Source organism: Taeniopygia guttata, chromosome 2 (genome assembly GCF_048771995.1).
Source record: "Taeniopygia guttata chromosome 2, bTaeGut7.mat, whole genome shotgun sequence".
Classification (NCBI taxonomy): Eukaryota; Metazoa; Chordata; class Aves; order Passeriformes; family Estrildidae; genus Taeniopygia; species Taeniopygia guttata.
The window spans coordinates 28,497,577-28,515,409 of NC_133026.1; the positions used below are offsets into that span (position 1 = coordinate 28,497,577).

The following is a 17,833-nucleotide window of genomic DNA, read 5'->3' on the forward strand; positions in this document are numbered from 1 at the left end:
TTTCAACACTAAGATTTCCATTTCATTTTTGCTCTTCAAGAATCAAATTTTTAACCTGTGGATTATTTCCATAGAGGGAAAACTTTAAAGCCAAAAGGCATATCTGAAAGTGAATTGGCCATTGTGGCAACTACTATAATCGAAAGTGTAACTTTTTAATAACACTGTTTTTTACAAGAATAAAGGCCTAGGTTTTCACTGTCATTTTTGGAAGAAAATTTGTGGTTTTCCCCACTATTTTATATGCATTAAATACTAAGATGATTTATTTTGCTAAAAATTCTGCTCATGTGTATGCTCACTTACTGCTATACATTCTAGATAAACAGATATTAATTTCATAATTAAAAGTAATCTTGTGTAAATACCCTGCAGGCCTCAATGAATCAAACACATACTGTGTGTCAGGCCTCCCACTGTCTTCAAGTGGAATGTACTGGCTGGATAATTAGATAGTACATATTTTTTAACCTTATTTGCATGCATATTATATCTTTTGCACACTGACAAGCAGCAGTAACAACAAAAGTCAGATTACCACAGGGAATTCCCACAAAGAAGTCTTCATTTCTTATAATTTGCAGCCTAAATTAAAATAATTTGATCTTTGACAAGGATGAAATGTCAAGCAGAAGGGGGTCCTCTACAAGCCACGGCCTGTGGCTTCTGAAATCTGCCTAATTTATGTCAGTCACTTCTTAATACATATTTAAGTATTACACGAGAAAGATGATAAATATGCAATCTGACACCTTTGGTATTTCCCTGCTGTTAATTTATAAAGGTCTGGCGTCCCCCAAACTGACTGGAATTATTTAAATAAAAGAAGAATTGTGAAATAGGATGGTGAGGGGTCTAGCTTCCATTTTCACTCAATATTGAGCACAGCAGGTAGTACACTAAGACAATTATGTGAGGAGGCCTCAGAGTCCCCCAGTGATGAGCAACTTTCTGAATTAGGAAAGGAGCATTTCTTTTGTTCATACACAGACAAAAAGTTTGCCCTACAGGTAGCTCTGCATAGTTCTAACACATTCATACACTACAAAAACAAAACACACACATTCTGCTCCCTTTCTTTTTATTTCAAATAAGGTAATGATGCTGTTAAAAACAAAAGCATACTTTTAAAATGTGGAGTATGTCTGCCTAGAAAAAAACCACTAGCTTTTCTAACTCTTTTTTTGCCTTCTCTCCTGGCCTCATTCACTTCTTGGGTATTATTGTTTGTACTATTTTTATCACATCAATTATTTTCAGATATCTCTCTTTTGAGAAAATACATATCTATGCCTGAAAAGAGCTGATATTAAGTCTTTGCTGTGAAACCAGCGACGCAATATCAGGCAAGTGTACAGGAATGTTTTAAATTCCTTTCCCTTACCTGTTAACACCAGATGGTATAGAAGGCTTATAATGCTCCCACTATGGTTGTACAGCATTGCAGGTATGGTCCATGCCATCCCTACTTACACCACTCTATACCTACTCTCATTAAATATCTTTCACATACCTTTCTTTTTTTTTTCTTCTGAAGTGGAAATAAATTGCAAGTTCCCTAAACTGTAAAATCTTCAGCCTTGTTTACTGACACATTATTATTATTGAAAAGAAATACTTAATTTTGTCCTACTTTTTGTTTGTTTGATTAATTTCGGTTCTTTCTCTTTAGAACCTCTCCTCAACTTCTTACATCCAATTTTGAAAACAAAAATACATCTTATTCTGGATAACATAAGAATGGTGTCCAACTTTGTTCTGCATCTCACACTCACACAGAAGAAAATATACAGAACATGAGTCAAGAATGTATGTCAGAAAGACCAAGCTTAATTAGGTTGGAAATCAAATACAAGGCTAAACAAATATTTGTCAAGAGAACATTTGATCACCATCTAACAGCTCAGAGATACAGATCCTTAATCTTCTCAAGCTTTGTTCATTCAAAATTTGGCTGTAGAGGAAGCACATTCTTTGTGCATTTTATCTGGAGTAAAATGTGGTCTCATGCATCAACCTCCCATTTACAGTGACATCCCCAAGGGGCATCAGGTTAAAAATCAGACTAAAGTGCTGATAAAACAAGAAACATTAGATACAAGCATACTGGCAAGCATGGTAATTTACTCATTGTAAATAAACACACAAATAAGCACCTCCTAATAGTTCTTGTAAACTCTGGAAACTATGCTTTTTGTTCCTAATTGTATGACTAATGGTAATAACTAGGATGGATGAAGTGAGTATTAACAAACGTGCCTCATATACTGGAAATGTAACAATTTTTTGTTAATAATAGTTATTGACATGAATACATAATAATTACACAACTGATAGCAACCGCATCACAAACTTGTAAACCTACTTGTTTGCTTTGTGATGTTAATATTTAATCATTTTTTGAAAGGTTAAAATTATAAAGTTCACATCTTAGTATGTATAAGTATTAGTATTATATGTATGACTTAGTATTATATGTATGACTTTGCCTAGATATCAGTATTTTATTGGGAAAGCCTGCTCTTATTTAATCAAAAGGTACATTTAACTTGCAGTTTATTCAAATCGAATCAAACCAGGTAAGTTTTTTTTCTAATAACTAATAAAATATTCCTCGTGCTACATTTCCTTAAACTCATGTGTGTGAAGCACTCTCTTGGGAAGCAAGGGTGATTTTTTTGGTTTTTTTTCCTAAGGCTTTCAGTGGAGTTCTGTTTTATTTTTATTATATTTTAATCTAACATAAGGAGCAGGTTTTCACTTCAAAAACAAACATAACAGCATAACAGGCAAGTGTGACACTGCTGGTTTTACAGTTTCAGTCTCAGTATTCTCTGCTACAGTCCTGCTACCAGGTACATGGTTCCCTCAGATCATTTCAGACTTCACCCTTTAGGAGGCTTTGACTGGACTCTCATAGCTCCCACCAGACCTCTCTGACTCCTCATGCTACTATACAAATCCTCCATTGACACATGCAGTTTCTCATTACTACTGAAAAGGAAAAGCACCATAATCCTATTGAGAAAAGATTTCATTATTTAACCTAAATTCTCAGGTTTGTATCTTCACTCGTTTCTCATTTTTTCTGTACTTATTCATAAACATCAGGTGCCCAAACAGTTTATGTAATTCAGCCACTTATTCTAGCAGCCATCAAAGTGGCAGTGGCACATTATTTTAAATTCCCATTTTGTCTGTAAGTATCCTGTGTCTTTTTAGTTAATGTTCAATGTATAATGGAAAGATGACCCCTTGTGCAGAGAGAAAAGCTATTTAATGAAGGGGAATAATTCAAATATATATATATATATATTCTTTAACCTTTATTCAGGAAAGTACGTACAATTTTAGGGAATTGAGTTTTAAAGGTTATACAATCTTGGGACCTAGAAATAATAAGATTATTTTTTTTATTTTAATCCTGCAGCAGCTCTCACTCCCTCCAACAGTCTTTCATTTTTTCCACCTGACCTAGCCACACTCCCTATTGATTTCTAATGTTATACTTCACCTCTTGACCTTGTCTACTGTATTAAGACTTCACTAATCATCAAACTGAACTTTGTTCCAGTGTGCAGGGCTACACTACAAATAGACATGATAAAAATAATATTTTGGAATATAGGGTCGAGAGGATGTGCACTGCTTTGCCTTGTTGGATTCAGGCACTCTGCGCCCTTGCTCCCTGCATTTCAGCCAAACTACTGACATTTCAAGGATAAAGGCAACAATTAGTTTCTTACTTCTATTTCTACAGATTCATGCAGCTTCTTACAGGTGGCTGAGAAAGTTTCCGAAGTGCCAAATTCAAAATACCAAAATTTGTTCTTCATTCTGAAACAAGAAAAAAAAAAAAGAAAAGAAAAAAAAGAAAGATCTTATTCACTATCAATATGTGACAAAAGTGATCATCCTGTCTTCCACTATAAGTAATGGCAAAGGCTTGGGACCATGTGACATCCCATTTGAAATAGATGAGCTCATAATTTTCAAAGCTTAAATGTTGGTGTCAAGTTGTATGATATCCCCTAAAGGGATAACAGGAATATGTTGAACTGACAGGTTCAAATGTACCTTTGACTTTTCTTTTTCAGTGACTATCAGAATATTTTTTGTCACTTAACCAGTGACATGCCTCAGAAAAATGTATCGATTTTATTTCATGTCTTACACCTACTATATGATTTTTGATTCACAGTTAACATCTTTATCCTGTAGAGTACTAGAATGTGCAAGCAGGGCAATCCCATCATGAAGAAGAGCCAAGAAAAATGTAGCTTGCCTTAAGCTACATTTAGTTAAATGTAAATGCAAATGCCTATTGTACATGATGACAGATGAGATACTAGAAGAAAATAAAAATTCCAGATCTAACAATCTTTAGATATTTTGCAGAAGGAGGGCTGTATTACCAGGTAATTCACTCATAGACACATTTTAAATGGGCAATGAGACCTGCATCTTGAAGTTCATTAACAGGTTCCATAGGAAAATAAAGCTGGATTAAATGCCAGTAAATTGCTTAGTTTATCATGACAGCAGGCAGAATTTACACTTTTTCCTTTTTAAATACATAAAGACTGAACTTCTGTTTTACCAGATTTATTGCATACTGTTAAATACAATCAGGATGCCAACAGCACCATTTCAAATAAGTATGTGTACTTTTTTGAACTCCCATGAGTAATTATTATTCTATAATAAAAAAAAAAAGGAAAAGAAAAAATAAGCTAAAGAACCACAACAAAAGACACTGAATTAGAATTCATTATTCCCACTTAGGAATAAGATATGAACACAGTTTCTCCATTTGTATAAACTGTTCTCTGACACAGGCACAGCACATTGTGCTTCTAATTTGAAAACAACAGAGTCTGCGTGAGCTAGAAGTGGGGAAGAATGAAACAAAAATGTAGATGACTGTAAAACATGTCAAAAGTACAAATCCTACTTTTAATTACTTCAAATTACATATAATGTAATTTGAGCCACTCAATTGTTGTTAAAATCTACTTAATGACTCTTAAAATCACGAAGTAAGAAGAGGTATTGCAGTGCTGGCCATTTCCAGAAATCTGTTTGTATAAGAGCCAGCAATTCTTGGTGCAGCATCAGAGGGCTGTAAAGATGTCCAACCTGGCAGCCTACACAGAGCTGGGAAGAGAAGAGTAATAAGGAAATTACACACCTCGATTGAAAAATTTACAGGAATTTCCAAAGGTTTTTACACAGAAAATCCGGAAATATTTGGAAACTATTGTTGAGAACCTTCTCTTAGATAAATGACATCTTCTCAAAGGAGTTCTAACAACCAGAAGGGCTCTGCCTTGATTCAGGTCCAGATTTCTCAAGTCTATGAATGGAAGTGATGCAATGTATGCTCCTTCTAAACCTGCAGTTTAGCTAGCACACTGCCATCCTGACCTGGGATCAAGGGCTCTAGTTATACCAACATATATAAAGAAATTTAGAAACCTTTTGTTTCCAAAGAAATGTGAACTAAGTCTTGAATTTCCATTGGGTGCCTTTGGAAAATATGGTTGATCTATTTTCCCACTACTTTCCACATATGGATGATCAACAATAAAAACAAACACCCCACAATCAACCAAACAAAAACAATGCCCCCCAAACTTAAACCCCAAACCAAACAAACCCCCCAAAAAAAACCCAAACAAAAAACCTCAACAAAACATGATGACCAACAAAACCTTGATGTAAATATTCATTAAAATACTTTGCAATGTCTTTTGATCTTATTATTCAGATAAAAAAGCCTATGTGTCTTCTGTTTTTATAGTCTTTCCTTTTGCTATTCAGTTACTTTTACCCCAAATGACGAATCTTTTCTTCTTCTTCATTTAAAAGACTGTTTTAAAGTGACTCACTTATTAGCACTCTATATAAATATCTATATCTATATTTTGATTTCTTGTAATTTACATATAACCTATAAGAGTCTATCATGCCAAAAAATGTATTGTGAGCCTGTTCTCCATTCTTTAGTGGACTGTCTGTTTTTAAACATAGAAAGACAACTTACTTGACAGCTTTTCAAATGTAAAGATAGATGTAGATACAAATAATTTTATGCTTCATTTTCAAATGATTTGCCAATTTCCTTTACAAGCCATGAAATAGATTAAATTTTGCGGTTTTATTCAAATGCACTATATCTTTTACTGAACAGAGGATTATATTACTTATCACAGAGATACAAAATGGAGTTAAACAAAACACTCCAGAAAAATTATACTGAGATTTTCATAAGCAAGACAAGTTTTATTATTCTAGTAAATATTACAATTTTTCTAATAATGAAAAAAACTCAACCTCTAGTTCCCATCTTCCACTTGCATTCCTGTTTCAAAGAGGTAAAGCTCATGTGCTTATCAATACAGCAGCAAACAAAAGATCAATGAATTATTCTCATGGCCACCCTAATTCCTTCCACAATTCAGGTAAATTTTAGATTGCTAAACAAATACATATTTAATGACAATTCTGCCACATTAAAACCATATGAAACTGAATCACAGGCTGCTGTCATGTATATTTTCCCTCTTCCAGAGGAAATGATTTAGACTTTTCTCAGCTTTTAATAAGAGATAACCAAAAATAAGTTTGAAGTCTGCTCCTTCTTTCCACCACTGGTTTTATTGGAATAGGAAAGGGAATAGATTATTCTACAGGAAAGAGTTTGGTTTTTTTTATTTTTTTTTTCACATGTTTTGAACTAAACTCTGAAAAACTTTACAATATAAATAAAACATCAATCATGATTAAAGGCTGACCTATCTTGCTATTGTATTACAGTAAGTCAAAATATACAGCCTATGGATATAGGAATGACAAAGCAAAACTGTACTTCAAGAACCTAAACACCTTTTATGCAGGCAATGTTCCACATTTTCAAGTATTGGTCAATCTTCTGATAAGTGGAATGATCTTTAACAGTGATGAAATAAATTCACACAACAGTTGTGGGAGACTGAAATGTTAATGGTTAATGACTCATGCAATTGGCCATTTGCAAAAGCAGCAGGTGCTTTGCTGAGGCCAGGTTTGCATCCCCCAACCAAAGGGGAGGAGGAGAGGTTTTGGGTGTGTGGTGGTGAAACCTAACAGCCCAGGTGCAAAGGGGGTAAGCACTAGAGGAGGACCACAACAAACCAGTCTGTTCAGCAACAAGCTGGGGTTTGAGCCAAGTAAGGGAAGAGGCTGGTAAGAAGATGATCTTGCTATATGGGATAATGCTTTTTATTATGCCAATATCCTCAGTTACATAACTTGCTCAGGCATAAAATTCTGGTTGTAGGGAAGTACCAGGACAGGCCTGAAGGTATTCATCCCTTCTGATGGGGAATAACTGGCTAAACCAAGCAGATGTGAGGAGGAGTTGTAATGTCTTAGAAGATGTCATAAACCATCAAAGACCTCCAAAGTGCCCCCAGACTCATTTCTGGGGCCTTCCACCAGAGGACTGAACATAATCCACACTGTTTCCATAGACAGCATTAAACTCCCAGCCCAGGGGATCTACCTTGAGTTCCTACCTGAAACTGAACCTATCTGAACCATCAACCTACTGAACTATATTTTTCTGGGGCTTCCTCACCCCTGACAGATCAAGACTATGACCATCATATCAATAAAGCAAAAATCAAAACTCATCACTGGATCCACAGGTGGTGGTATCTATGTACACATAAACACTGGTCATTCCATGTCATTTCACTCCAATCTACCCAAGAGATCTGTTTACAAGAACCTCAGTTACTCTCACCCTCAGGGGCAGGTTGTAACATTATAAAAGGGGTAAAACTGCCATTTCTTACAGCATTTCTACACTGTGGTTAAATATCAGACTAAGAAACTTAGCTATGTTTCTTGGAAAAGTTCAGACTAATATTTGGTAATCAAGGCAAAATAATCAAAATAGTCTGTGATATGGATTTGCTCCATTATCAGTTAATCAGAAACCCCCCTACTGCTAAAACTATTTTATATAACCTTTCTGATTAAGCAATTACAAGTCATGTCATTGAAAAATTGTCCTGTATCTAAATATGGAAATAGTAAATACTTTATTCAACACCTGAAGAGCATCTATACTTCATTGCAGTATGAACACTGTCAGAACATGTGGAACAATAGACCAGTAATGGGCTGCTGATAAAAAGGTCACAATAAAATGAGTACCTTTAACTTAAGTAACAAATTCTTATTCTGGCATTTATGGACTTCACTTGGGGTAAGAGCTTATTGCTACATTTGCAAGTTTGTCACACTTTCTACCACATCCTATTTACCCTTCTTATATTTGCTATTTACATTTATTATATTTATTTACACTTTATGCAGTGTCAAGCTTCAATGACTTCAGCTAAAATTTCTGCATCAGAAAATTTGTTATTTTTGAAAAATTTCAGCTGAAAGACCATTTTTGAAAACAACTGGATTAAAAACATGTATATTTGCTTATATTAAGAGTGTTTGATAACATACACTTTGAACTGTTTTAATGCAGCTACACTTTCTGAGCAGAAATTTAAAATTTAGCATGAGAATGGCCTTGCATCAAGAATATTCCTCTAGCCATCTGCATGAAAATAAATACAGAATTTTACCATATTATGACCACTTGGAAATAGACTCTGGGAAGGCTTTATTTGCCATATTCTTTGGCCGAGAAACAACTAATTTTTATCTCCAGTTCTGTCAGCTTTTATCCTTTAATCTATACTAGAGGTTTTTTACCCAGGAAAGTACTAGAATTCTCCAGTCTTCCAAGGTAAATTCCTTGAAAAGTCCACTGCCAGGAAGCAACCTCTAATACAAATCGATGTAAGAATGTCTGCTCATGGACAAGCAGAACTTCAATTCCTCCAGAAAGTATATTGTTCCCCAAAATATAATCTCTTAGCACTGCATTCTGAAAATGCTTTTTAAAAGACTATTCTGGCTTTGTTGCAAAAGTACTGTTTCTTTGTCAGTGAGTGTCAAGAGTTGATCTCAATCTGTATCATAAACTCACAGAATTTCAGCATAAAGTTCCCATTCAAAGAGCAGCATTCACAAACAACAATGTGCAGAATGTAATGAATTTGAAAAAGAAAATTCTATGGCAGGAAAAAAAAAAGTAGCAAAGAAACCATAAAGAGTAGATGCTTATCATCTCATCCACCAGAAGTCTTGAAGGTGCTCAGAGACACAGATTCATGCTATGTATTTAAAAGGAACAGGCCTCTTTACCTTCCTTTTCTCCCTGTTCAATCTTTTGTTCCAAGCAAATGTGGAATAATGTGTAGAACCACCTCTGCAGGGAACCAAAATACCAGAAAAGTGCACTGAAATGGAGGTATATTTCCACAGAGCAGAAACTATAAGCAGTACAAAGGAAAAAAAGGAGAAGAATGAGGAAAAGATAAGAACTTAATTTTGAAATGCATTGAAGTTCTGCAGCACTGAAAAAGGTATGATGATAAAGTGCAGAAGAGAAGAAAAATAAAATAATCCTAAAGGAGGCCTATATAAAAACACATTTCTTAAGGTTGACAATACAGATAATAAGATCTAAAAATGAAACTAGGAGTATAGGAAACGTCATGATGGGCAGAAAAGCTGAACATCTCTTCCAATATTCTGTCACTGGTTACTATTACCAGATATGACAGAGGATAGTATAAAATTCCATGTAGTATGCAGCTGGGAATAATCTATCTCTATGGAAGGTTTATTATTATTTATAATTCTATCAAATTGAAAAATACTACATTCAGATTAGACATAAAGAAGAATTCTTTTACGATGAGGGTGGTGAGACACTAGAACAAGTTTCACAGAGAAGCTGTGGATCCCCCACTCCTGGAAGTGTTCAAGGCCAGGTTGGATGGGGCTTTGAGCAACTTGTGTAGTGGAAGTTATCCCCGCCCAAGGCAGCAGGGTCAGAACTAGATGATCTTTAAAAGCCCTTTCCAACCCCAAACATTGTATGATTTTAATTCAATTTGTGGACACTTATATCATAAAGCAAAATAAAAGTGATTCCTAATGTATAGGGGGAAAAAAAAAAGTCTTTTTGGGAAAAACAAGCTTACTGAGGTGAGTATGAAGTTGCTGCTCTTGGTTTAATGAGTCGCAGCCTGTCACACATACATTAATGAACAAGTGACAAATGCGCTCCTCTCTGGGCTGGCTGAATGGCAGGGCCCAGAGACTGATGGTGAATGGTGTCACATCCAGCCAACATCCCATCATTAGCAATGTCCCCCAGGGATCAGTGTTGGGCCCAGTCCCCCCTACTATCTTCATTGATTTGGATGAGGGGCTTGTGAGTGCCATTAGCAAATCTGCAGACGACACCAAATTACCAAATTGGGTTGGTGTTCTGATCTGCTGGAGTGCAGGAAGGCTCTGCAGAGGGACCGGGACAGACGGGATTGATGGGCCAAGACCAACAGTGTGAGGTTCAACAAGACCAAGAGCCAGGTCCTGCCCTTTGGCCACAACAACCCCATGCAGTGCTACAGCCTGGGGGCAGAGCAGCCGGAAAAGGGCCGAGCACAAAAGGACCTGGGGTGCTGGATGACAGCTGCTGAACAAGTGTGGCTGAATGCAGCTGCTGAATGCAGTGTGCCCAGATGGCCAAGAAGGCCAAAGGCATCTTGCTTCTATAAGGAACAGCGTGGCCAACAGGACCAGAGATTAAATTTCCCCTGTACTCAGTACTGGTGAGGCCACACCTCAAATGCTGTGTCCAGCTCTGGGCCTCTCAATTCAGGAAGGACATTGAGGAGCAAGTCCAGGGAAAGGCAACAAAGTTGTAAAGTGTTTGGAACTCAAGTTCTGAGAGGAGAGGCTGAGGGAGGTGGGGTTGTTTAGCCTGGAGGAAAGGAGGCTCAGGGGAAACCTTATCCCTCTCTACACTGCCTGAAAGGAGGCTGTAGCCAGGGGTTGTGGGGGGGAAGGGCTTGTCAGTGTCTTTTCCCAGGCAACAAGTACCAGGACAAGAGGACCTGTGTCAAGCTGTTGGACATTAGGGAGAATTTCTTCACAGAATGGGTGATTAGATATTGGAATGGGCTGCCCAGGGAAGTGGTGCTCACCATCCCTGGAGGTGTTTAAGGAATGACTGGACATGGCATTTAGTACCATGTCCTAGTTTGGTCATAGGTTTGACTTGATAATCTGATGATCTCAGAGGTATTTTACAAACTAAATCATTCTGTGAAGTACAAATTTACAGCATATGTCATAGAGATTGTACTTTGTGTTTCTGGTGATAGAACTATCTGCATACATTGCATATTATCTAATTAAATACTCAATACTGTATAAAATGAATAAAATTTCAATTGCTAAAAAATATTCAGTGTTTTCTATAATTCAATATAAAGAATATTTTTACCAGGTCTCTCACAGTAGTTTCCAACAGACAACATATTTTCCATCTTTTCTTACAGTTCATAAATCTATTATCTAGGTAATTTTATACTTAGGTAAAAATGATTTCATTGCAGCACATAATATATATTAATAAGAATGTATGACTTTTTCTAATGTTCTTTTCTTTCTACTTCTGTCTTAACAATCATATAATTCCTGTTCTTCTTTATAATGAATCATACGCAAAGGTAAGGAAATAGCCAGTGGAGATGCACATCCATAAGAGATTTATGTGTGACTGGCATGATTTTAATAGAGACATCTTTGTCAATTTTTTCCTTTTTCCATTACCAACTGTACTTCTGGAAAATCTAAGTGTTAATCTACTATGGCACAGAGCATAAGCAGAGGCCATATAGATAAGTGCAGAAAAACTAAAATCCTCATAGACCAGTTCCAGTGTTACACAATAAATAACATTTTCACATATCATAAAATGATACCACTCATGGTTGAAAAGCTACCCCATAAGTACTTTTACCACTAAGTAATACTGTGAGATCATTTTCCCTGACATTTATCAAGTTCTACTGCTGCAAAGCTGAATTTGACTCAATTTTCTGTCATGCTTTATAATAGTTTTGCACTGTAGCTCCCAGTTGCCCATGCAGTTGGGCTGCAACCTCCACTGCTCACCTGTCTGTCCCACTTTTTCCAGTTCTTTGCCTAATTTTCTCAAAACTGTCTCTAGCTCATTCCAGACATAATTTTCATCCTTCGCCCTTGTCTATTCAGTTCAAGTCCTGCCTGTAGCTCTGGTCTCACATCTGGCCAAGAAACCACTCCTGGACACCTTGCCCTGAACATTTTTAGTAGTAAACATAAGCCATGAAAAGTTGCAAAAGGGCCTTGCAGTACTTATTGATTGGGGGATAATTATATAGATAACATTTAATGTGGATAAATTTAAAGTAATTTAAAGAGAAAAATAACAAAATAATTCTGATTTTACAAATAGGAATTAATTCTCAGTGACCAAGTCTAGGTTTACAAATAGCTGAATTACATTTCATCTCAACAGGGGATTAATGGAAGGGAAGAAAGGAAATCACTTCTTATCTGAGGCTCCAACTATCCATTTGGATTGAAATATTTGTACAGACAATTTACTTCTGAATACCAGTCAATTCACACACTTCAGACAGGTACTGATGTTCCCAAATAGCATCTGTTTTCTGTATATTTGCAGACAAGTGCAATGAATTCACTGGAAGCCTGTGCACTGTTTCCTGATTTTGTTGAGCTACAGATCAGAATGTCATTTTTTCAGGTATCTGAGTGAAACAATGGACAGACCAGAAGTGATCACTCTGCTAGGTTTGCCACAAAAAAACCCAAAAAAACACAAGAGCAACACCAGGTTGATAATCATACCCACAAGCCACAATCTTATGTGCTATGAAACCTGTTCTTTTTTTGTGATGATGCCTTTCCTGCATACTCTCCTTACACTTTAGACTCCAGCAGAGAACCTACTACTAACATCTATATGGAGGAAAAATTTATCCTAAAATACAAGTAAAAATTCCCATATGGAAGTATAAACAAAACATTTTAAGATCTTTGGAGCATGTGCTAGGTGTTATAATACAGGAGAAACTTTTGATTTGTGCCTCAAGATGCTTTGTGGCAATATGCAACAAGGTGTTAATGAGGAATATAAAAAGTATTTTCTCCAGAGTTACAGAAAAGTGGCTTACTCAACTGAGACTAATTATGGGAGGTTAACCTACAGCAACTGTCACTAAACTAAGCTATTATAAATTGTGATACCTGACTAACATAACCTACAAGATATTTCTCCATGAAAAAGAGTACTGTTTCTGGTCTGTGACAGTAATATCTGTTTTAAATATGGATTTCTGATGCTTGCTTTTGAATATACTGTTTTAACAAATTTATTGGTAAGCCCAAAATATAGTTAAGTTTCTCAAAATATTCACTTCAAAAGTGTCTTCATTATAGCTGTGATGTAATCTGTCATTTTGGTCTCCTAAATAAACATTTCTATTACACTTAAATCCTTCCAGTCCATTCACCATCATGAAGATTTCTGCTCTTAACATTTTACTTATTTTTATGCTTATTTTCTCTTCAGTTTCTTTCCCAAATTCCCCAGTCTTGGGAGCAGATGCTGAGGCACCAATGACTCATTAATCTTAAGAGGTTTTTTATCATGAACAAAAATAAGTCTATGAACAGTTCCACATTTACCAGACTTGGTTGTACTAGAGAACCAACAAAACTCATTAACCAAAAAAAAAAAAAAAAAAAAAGGGGGGGGGAAGCAAAAAAGCTCTCTCTGTATATATTAGAACAGACCTACTATCTCATAGCAAGGACACAGACCTGCACATTTTATCTTTTTATTAAATTAGAGGTGGAAAAAAAATTCCCTTCTCTCACCCACTAACATGGATATGTAAAAACAGACATGGCACTAGGTACACTAAGTAGTACGTGTAAGATATTTCAGAGGTTCAGGGACAGGTTTGAAGGAAGAACTCCTCATTGGCTGCTTCACACGCAAAACTGTAACTTTGTTTTAGAAAACTAGCAAACTAACAATCATACAAACCAGTTTTGTTCCCCTGTAAAGCAGGGGATAGTATGTAATTAAATAATCTTTTTCTCTAGCCTATATTTTAAGTCACTGAAAAGCTGAAGTATCTCAATACTTTCTATTTGAGTCCTGTCAAAAAAAATCCTTCCATTACCATAAAGTACTCGAAACACCATGCTTTATACCATCCCCAAGTAGGACAAAATGAGAAGACCAGGTGAAAAGAAAAAGAAGTAAACCATCAAATGCTGTAAGGCAAACAATGAGCATCTCTTCTGTGACTCTCACAGAGGAAAATCAGACTGTGTAGAAGATCTTTGACTAAATCTTTCTCCTTATTATTCCTCCAGAAATATTTAAACCTTAGAGGTTTAAAGCTTTTTAGGTCAGACTCTGCCTCTTTGACTGGGATTCAGAGGAGTTCAAAATTTATTTTTCTGTTGAAGAGCTGGTTTACTGAAGAGTTCAGGAAGCCTCACCTGTTTCAAGTGTCATCTCCTGATTCCACCTCTATAAGAACTCCACCCCTAAGGAGGAGGTGGCTTGCCCGGAATTTCATTTAACACTACACTTCAGTATGTCAATGTATTTGCCTGCCTGTGAAGTAGGAAGACACTGTATTTCCCTACAAGACAAAAGACATCTAATCAATGAAACTGAAGATGTGATTTACCAGGCCTAAGTAAACAGAATTTCTCTCCAGGCTTCATTGATAGAAACAACTGGTTCATCACTAACATCTAGTTCATATGTGGGTAGACATTTTTGAGTCCTAGATGAAGCTCTCTAATCTGAAACTAAAAACCTATCTGCTAGGCTCCATCCCTGTACGGGCCACCAATTGTTGGCATCGGTGTTTGGCACCAGTCAATGGTGGATGTGAACGGTCACAATCAGTTTATCATCCTACTGCAAGACTTCACACCTCCTTCTGTGAGCTCTCACAGGCAGCCCCTCACAGCACTGATTCCTTTTCTCTTCCTCCTGCACAACATCCTGACCCTTCCTGTCCCTGGCAGCACACACGAACCCTCACTGCCCCTTGCACAACCTCCTGACCCTTACTCCTCACAGCAAAGCCAACTGATGCCAACTTTCCCCTCAACCACCTGATCAACTCTTTTATAACTCCCATCCTTACTGGACACAGCAGTGACCTATTAAAGGCAAGGCTGTTCCTAGTCTTTGGTAATTAGTACAGCTGCAACTCCTCAGGGGCAAGATTGCCTTCAGCACTATCTCTCTTCTCCTACAATCCACCCTCCCACACCTATCTTGTTTCAAAACACTTAATCTAAATAGAGGACTGTCCTCCCAAGCCCTTCAACATAAAAGAAGTCCCATTATTTCTCACTTTACTTGCTAAAAGGGAATTTTCAAAACATATTGTTGCAAGTATTTTGGTAGAACAATGTATCTGGGCACTCTTACATCTATGGATTTTTATAACTTACCACAGAAGAATCCAAGATCTGAACCCAACCCACCTGTGTTCCCTGTAGCACATTTAATTCAAAAGGTAACATAAGCTGTCCCTTCTTTCTAGTCTCACCTTCAAGGGATTTTAAAATAGGCATAGAATCTGTCTTTCTCTTGGGAAAATGCACGGACACTCTGCTACCTGCTTTCCTACCAAAGGGTTAAAGCAGAGCTGTTGGATCTCAGGTGCAGATCATTCAGGAGACAACAGAGAGGTGAAACACCTGTGACAAGCTTCATTCTCTTTGTGGGAAAAAAAGTTCAAGTTGTTAAACAACTGTACATTACTTTCTATTTTGTAGAGTGGGGTAAGATGAGTTTTGCTTTTAAAAGGCCACTGATTTTTTAAAAACCTGAAAATATTATGATTAATGCTATATTTGTGAGTCTATATTTTTAGGCAATTTTTTTTCCCTGAAGATTGAACACAGTCATCAGCTGTGGTTAAAAATGCTGTTCTGTAAATGTGCAGAGACTTCAGAATGCATTTTTAGTGTGACAGAAGGTCTTTACTTAGTAGAAATCAGGACTTAGCATTGAAAATGCACATGGTAGCTGTATAAATAATAAATTCTACTACTATAATTACTTACCATCTTATCCTTCACAATAAAAATTTAGAAACTTTCTACATTGAACAGCACCTTAAAGGACAAGGCAGGTTGCCAGGCAGAGAGTAAAGCTGAAGGAGTATAGTGGTTTTTGTCCTCTCTACAAAGCTGTGGGACCAAGGATCGTTCATCCAAAAACTCTGTGGATTATCAGCAAATAACATTTATATATCCAGCATATAACTGTTTCACTTGTGAGATGGCCATAGTGAGACCACTTATTCTTTAATCCTGTGCTCCATTAAAATTCAAAATACATGCAAACAAGCAGAAATCAATCAATTTTTCTAAAGCATATTTAAAATAAACCTGTAAAATGTTTCCTTATGTGCCTTTCATGGAATGTCCTTCTGATTATATACATTTCACTTTGAAGAAGTCTATACAGACCCTTTTGACAGGAATATACACAAAGATCACTTGAAAAAAATCTGTCTTTCTAATTTTTTATTGTCATATGCTACAGGAATGATAAATTTAGCACCAATGTCTACTAGGATTATTTTCTACACTCAGAGAATTGGTGAGGAATCAACCTTTATGGGTGGTAATTCTAAGCTCTCAAGCCCAGTAATTAGACCTGTGCTTCTGCCTAAATTATATTTGTCTAGTTCAGTGCCTTTGATTTTACTTTTTACACTACAGCTCCATATTGCATTTCCAATCATTACTTCACCCCAGCTTTTTTAAATCTCTCACAGCTCCATGCTACCAGCTGTTGTTTTCTTTCCTAATGCACTTCACTTGCAAAGAAGAAAAAAAAAAACCATCTAAACCCAACAAAAACCTCCCAGATTTAGATTTCTTTGAACCTCATCCTTACTCACTGCTTTTCAGCTCATGAAATAAATGAGAGTAATCATTCTATGCTTTAAATTCAGTAATCCTTTAGGAGTTAAACTTGTTAAGGAAAATGAACATGGTGAATGACAATACTGTCATTTGGGGGCATTGATCTGATTTCTTCAAATTTGCATAATTTGAACTCTATTTCAGTATAAAATTTCATAATTTTAGGTGAGATAATACTTTTCTAGCTAACTAACTAAGCCAGATCAATCGACTCTTAAATAAAAGTTAAAATGTATCTAATCTACAATTTATTCTAGTTCAATCATTCTATAGATTTAATTTAAAGAGTAACAATAAAAACCAACTCCCAATGACAAAATAAACAGAAAAGCGTATATTAAATTGGCATTTTTTTAATCACTTCATGTTATTTGACATACAGAAAACATCAGCTGCACAGCTTCTGCAATATACATGCACAGCTTTTTTGAACTGCAAATACTCAATAACGAATTTCAAATTATCAGCACATAAAATGCTGTATCACAGTTTGCTGTAGTTACAGGAGAACTGTAACTAGCACTTCCATTGACACTTGTATAAAGTCATAGAAGTTAGCTTGCAAGCTTGTTTTGCTTTCAAAAAACTGAATTTTAAGAGTGCATTAAAGCCTAAAAGCCTAGCATCTAAAATAGGTCTGAAAAATGTATTCTGCCATAAACTTTTTAAGGCTGAAGAAAAGTAGAGGGCAAGTGAACTTTTTCGAATCTTTACAAACAATAAAGCTTAAAGAAACCATATAGGAGCAGTCTGTAAAACCATATATGGAGCAGTCTGTAAAATTTTCTGCTTGGGACTTCACAAAACCACGTGCTAATTTTTTATATTAAAGCTTGGTGTGCTGACTACAAAACACATACTTAAAATAAAAAATAAG

The 17,833-nt window shown here is 36.1% G+C and overlaps 1 protein-coding gene across 9 annotated transcripts in view; it reads right to left on the reverse strand.

Annotated features, from left to right (window-relative positions):
* Nucleotides 1–17,833, reverse strand: part of DGKB (diacylglycerol kinase beta) — a 332,324-nt gene that overhangs the window by 75,862 nt on the left and 238,629 nt on the right. For all 9 annotated transcript variants that reach the window (XM_072925562.1, XM_030264748.4, XM_030264750.4 and 6 more), the window contains one exon: nt 3,747–3,837. In XM_072925562.1, coding sequence (XP_072781663.1) covers nt 3,747–3,837 — 91 coding nt within the window. The remainder of the gene's footprint in view (nt 1–3,746; nt 3,838–17,833) is intronic.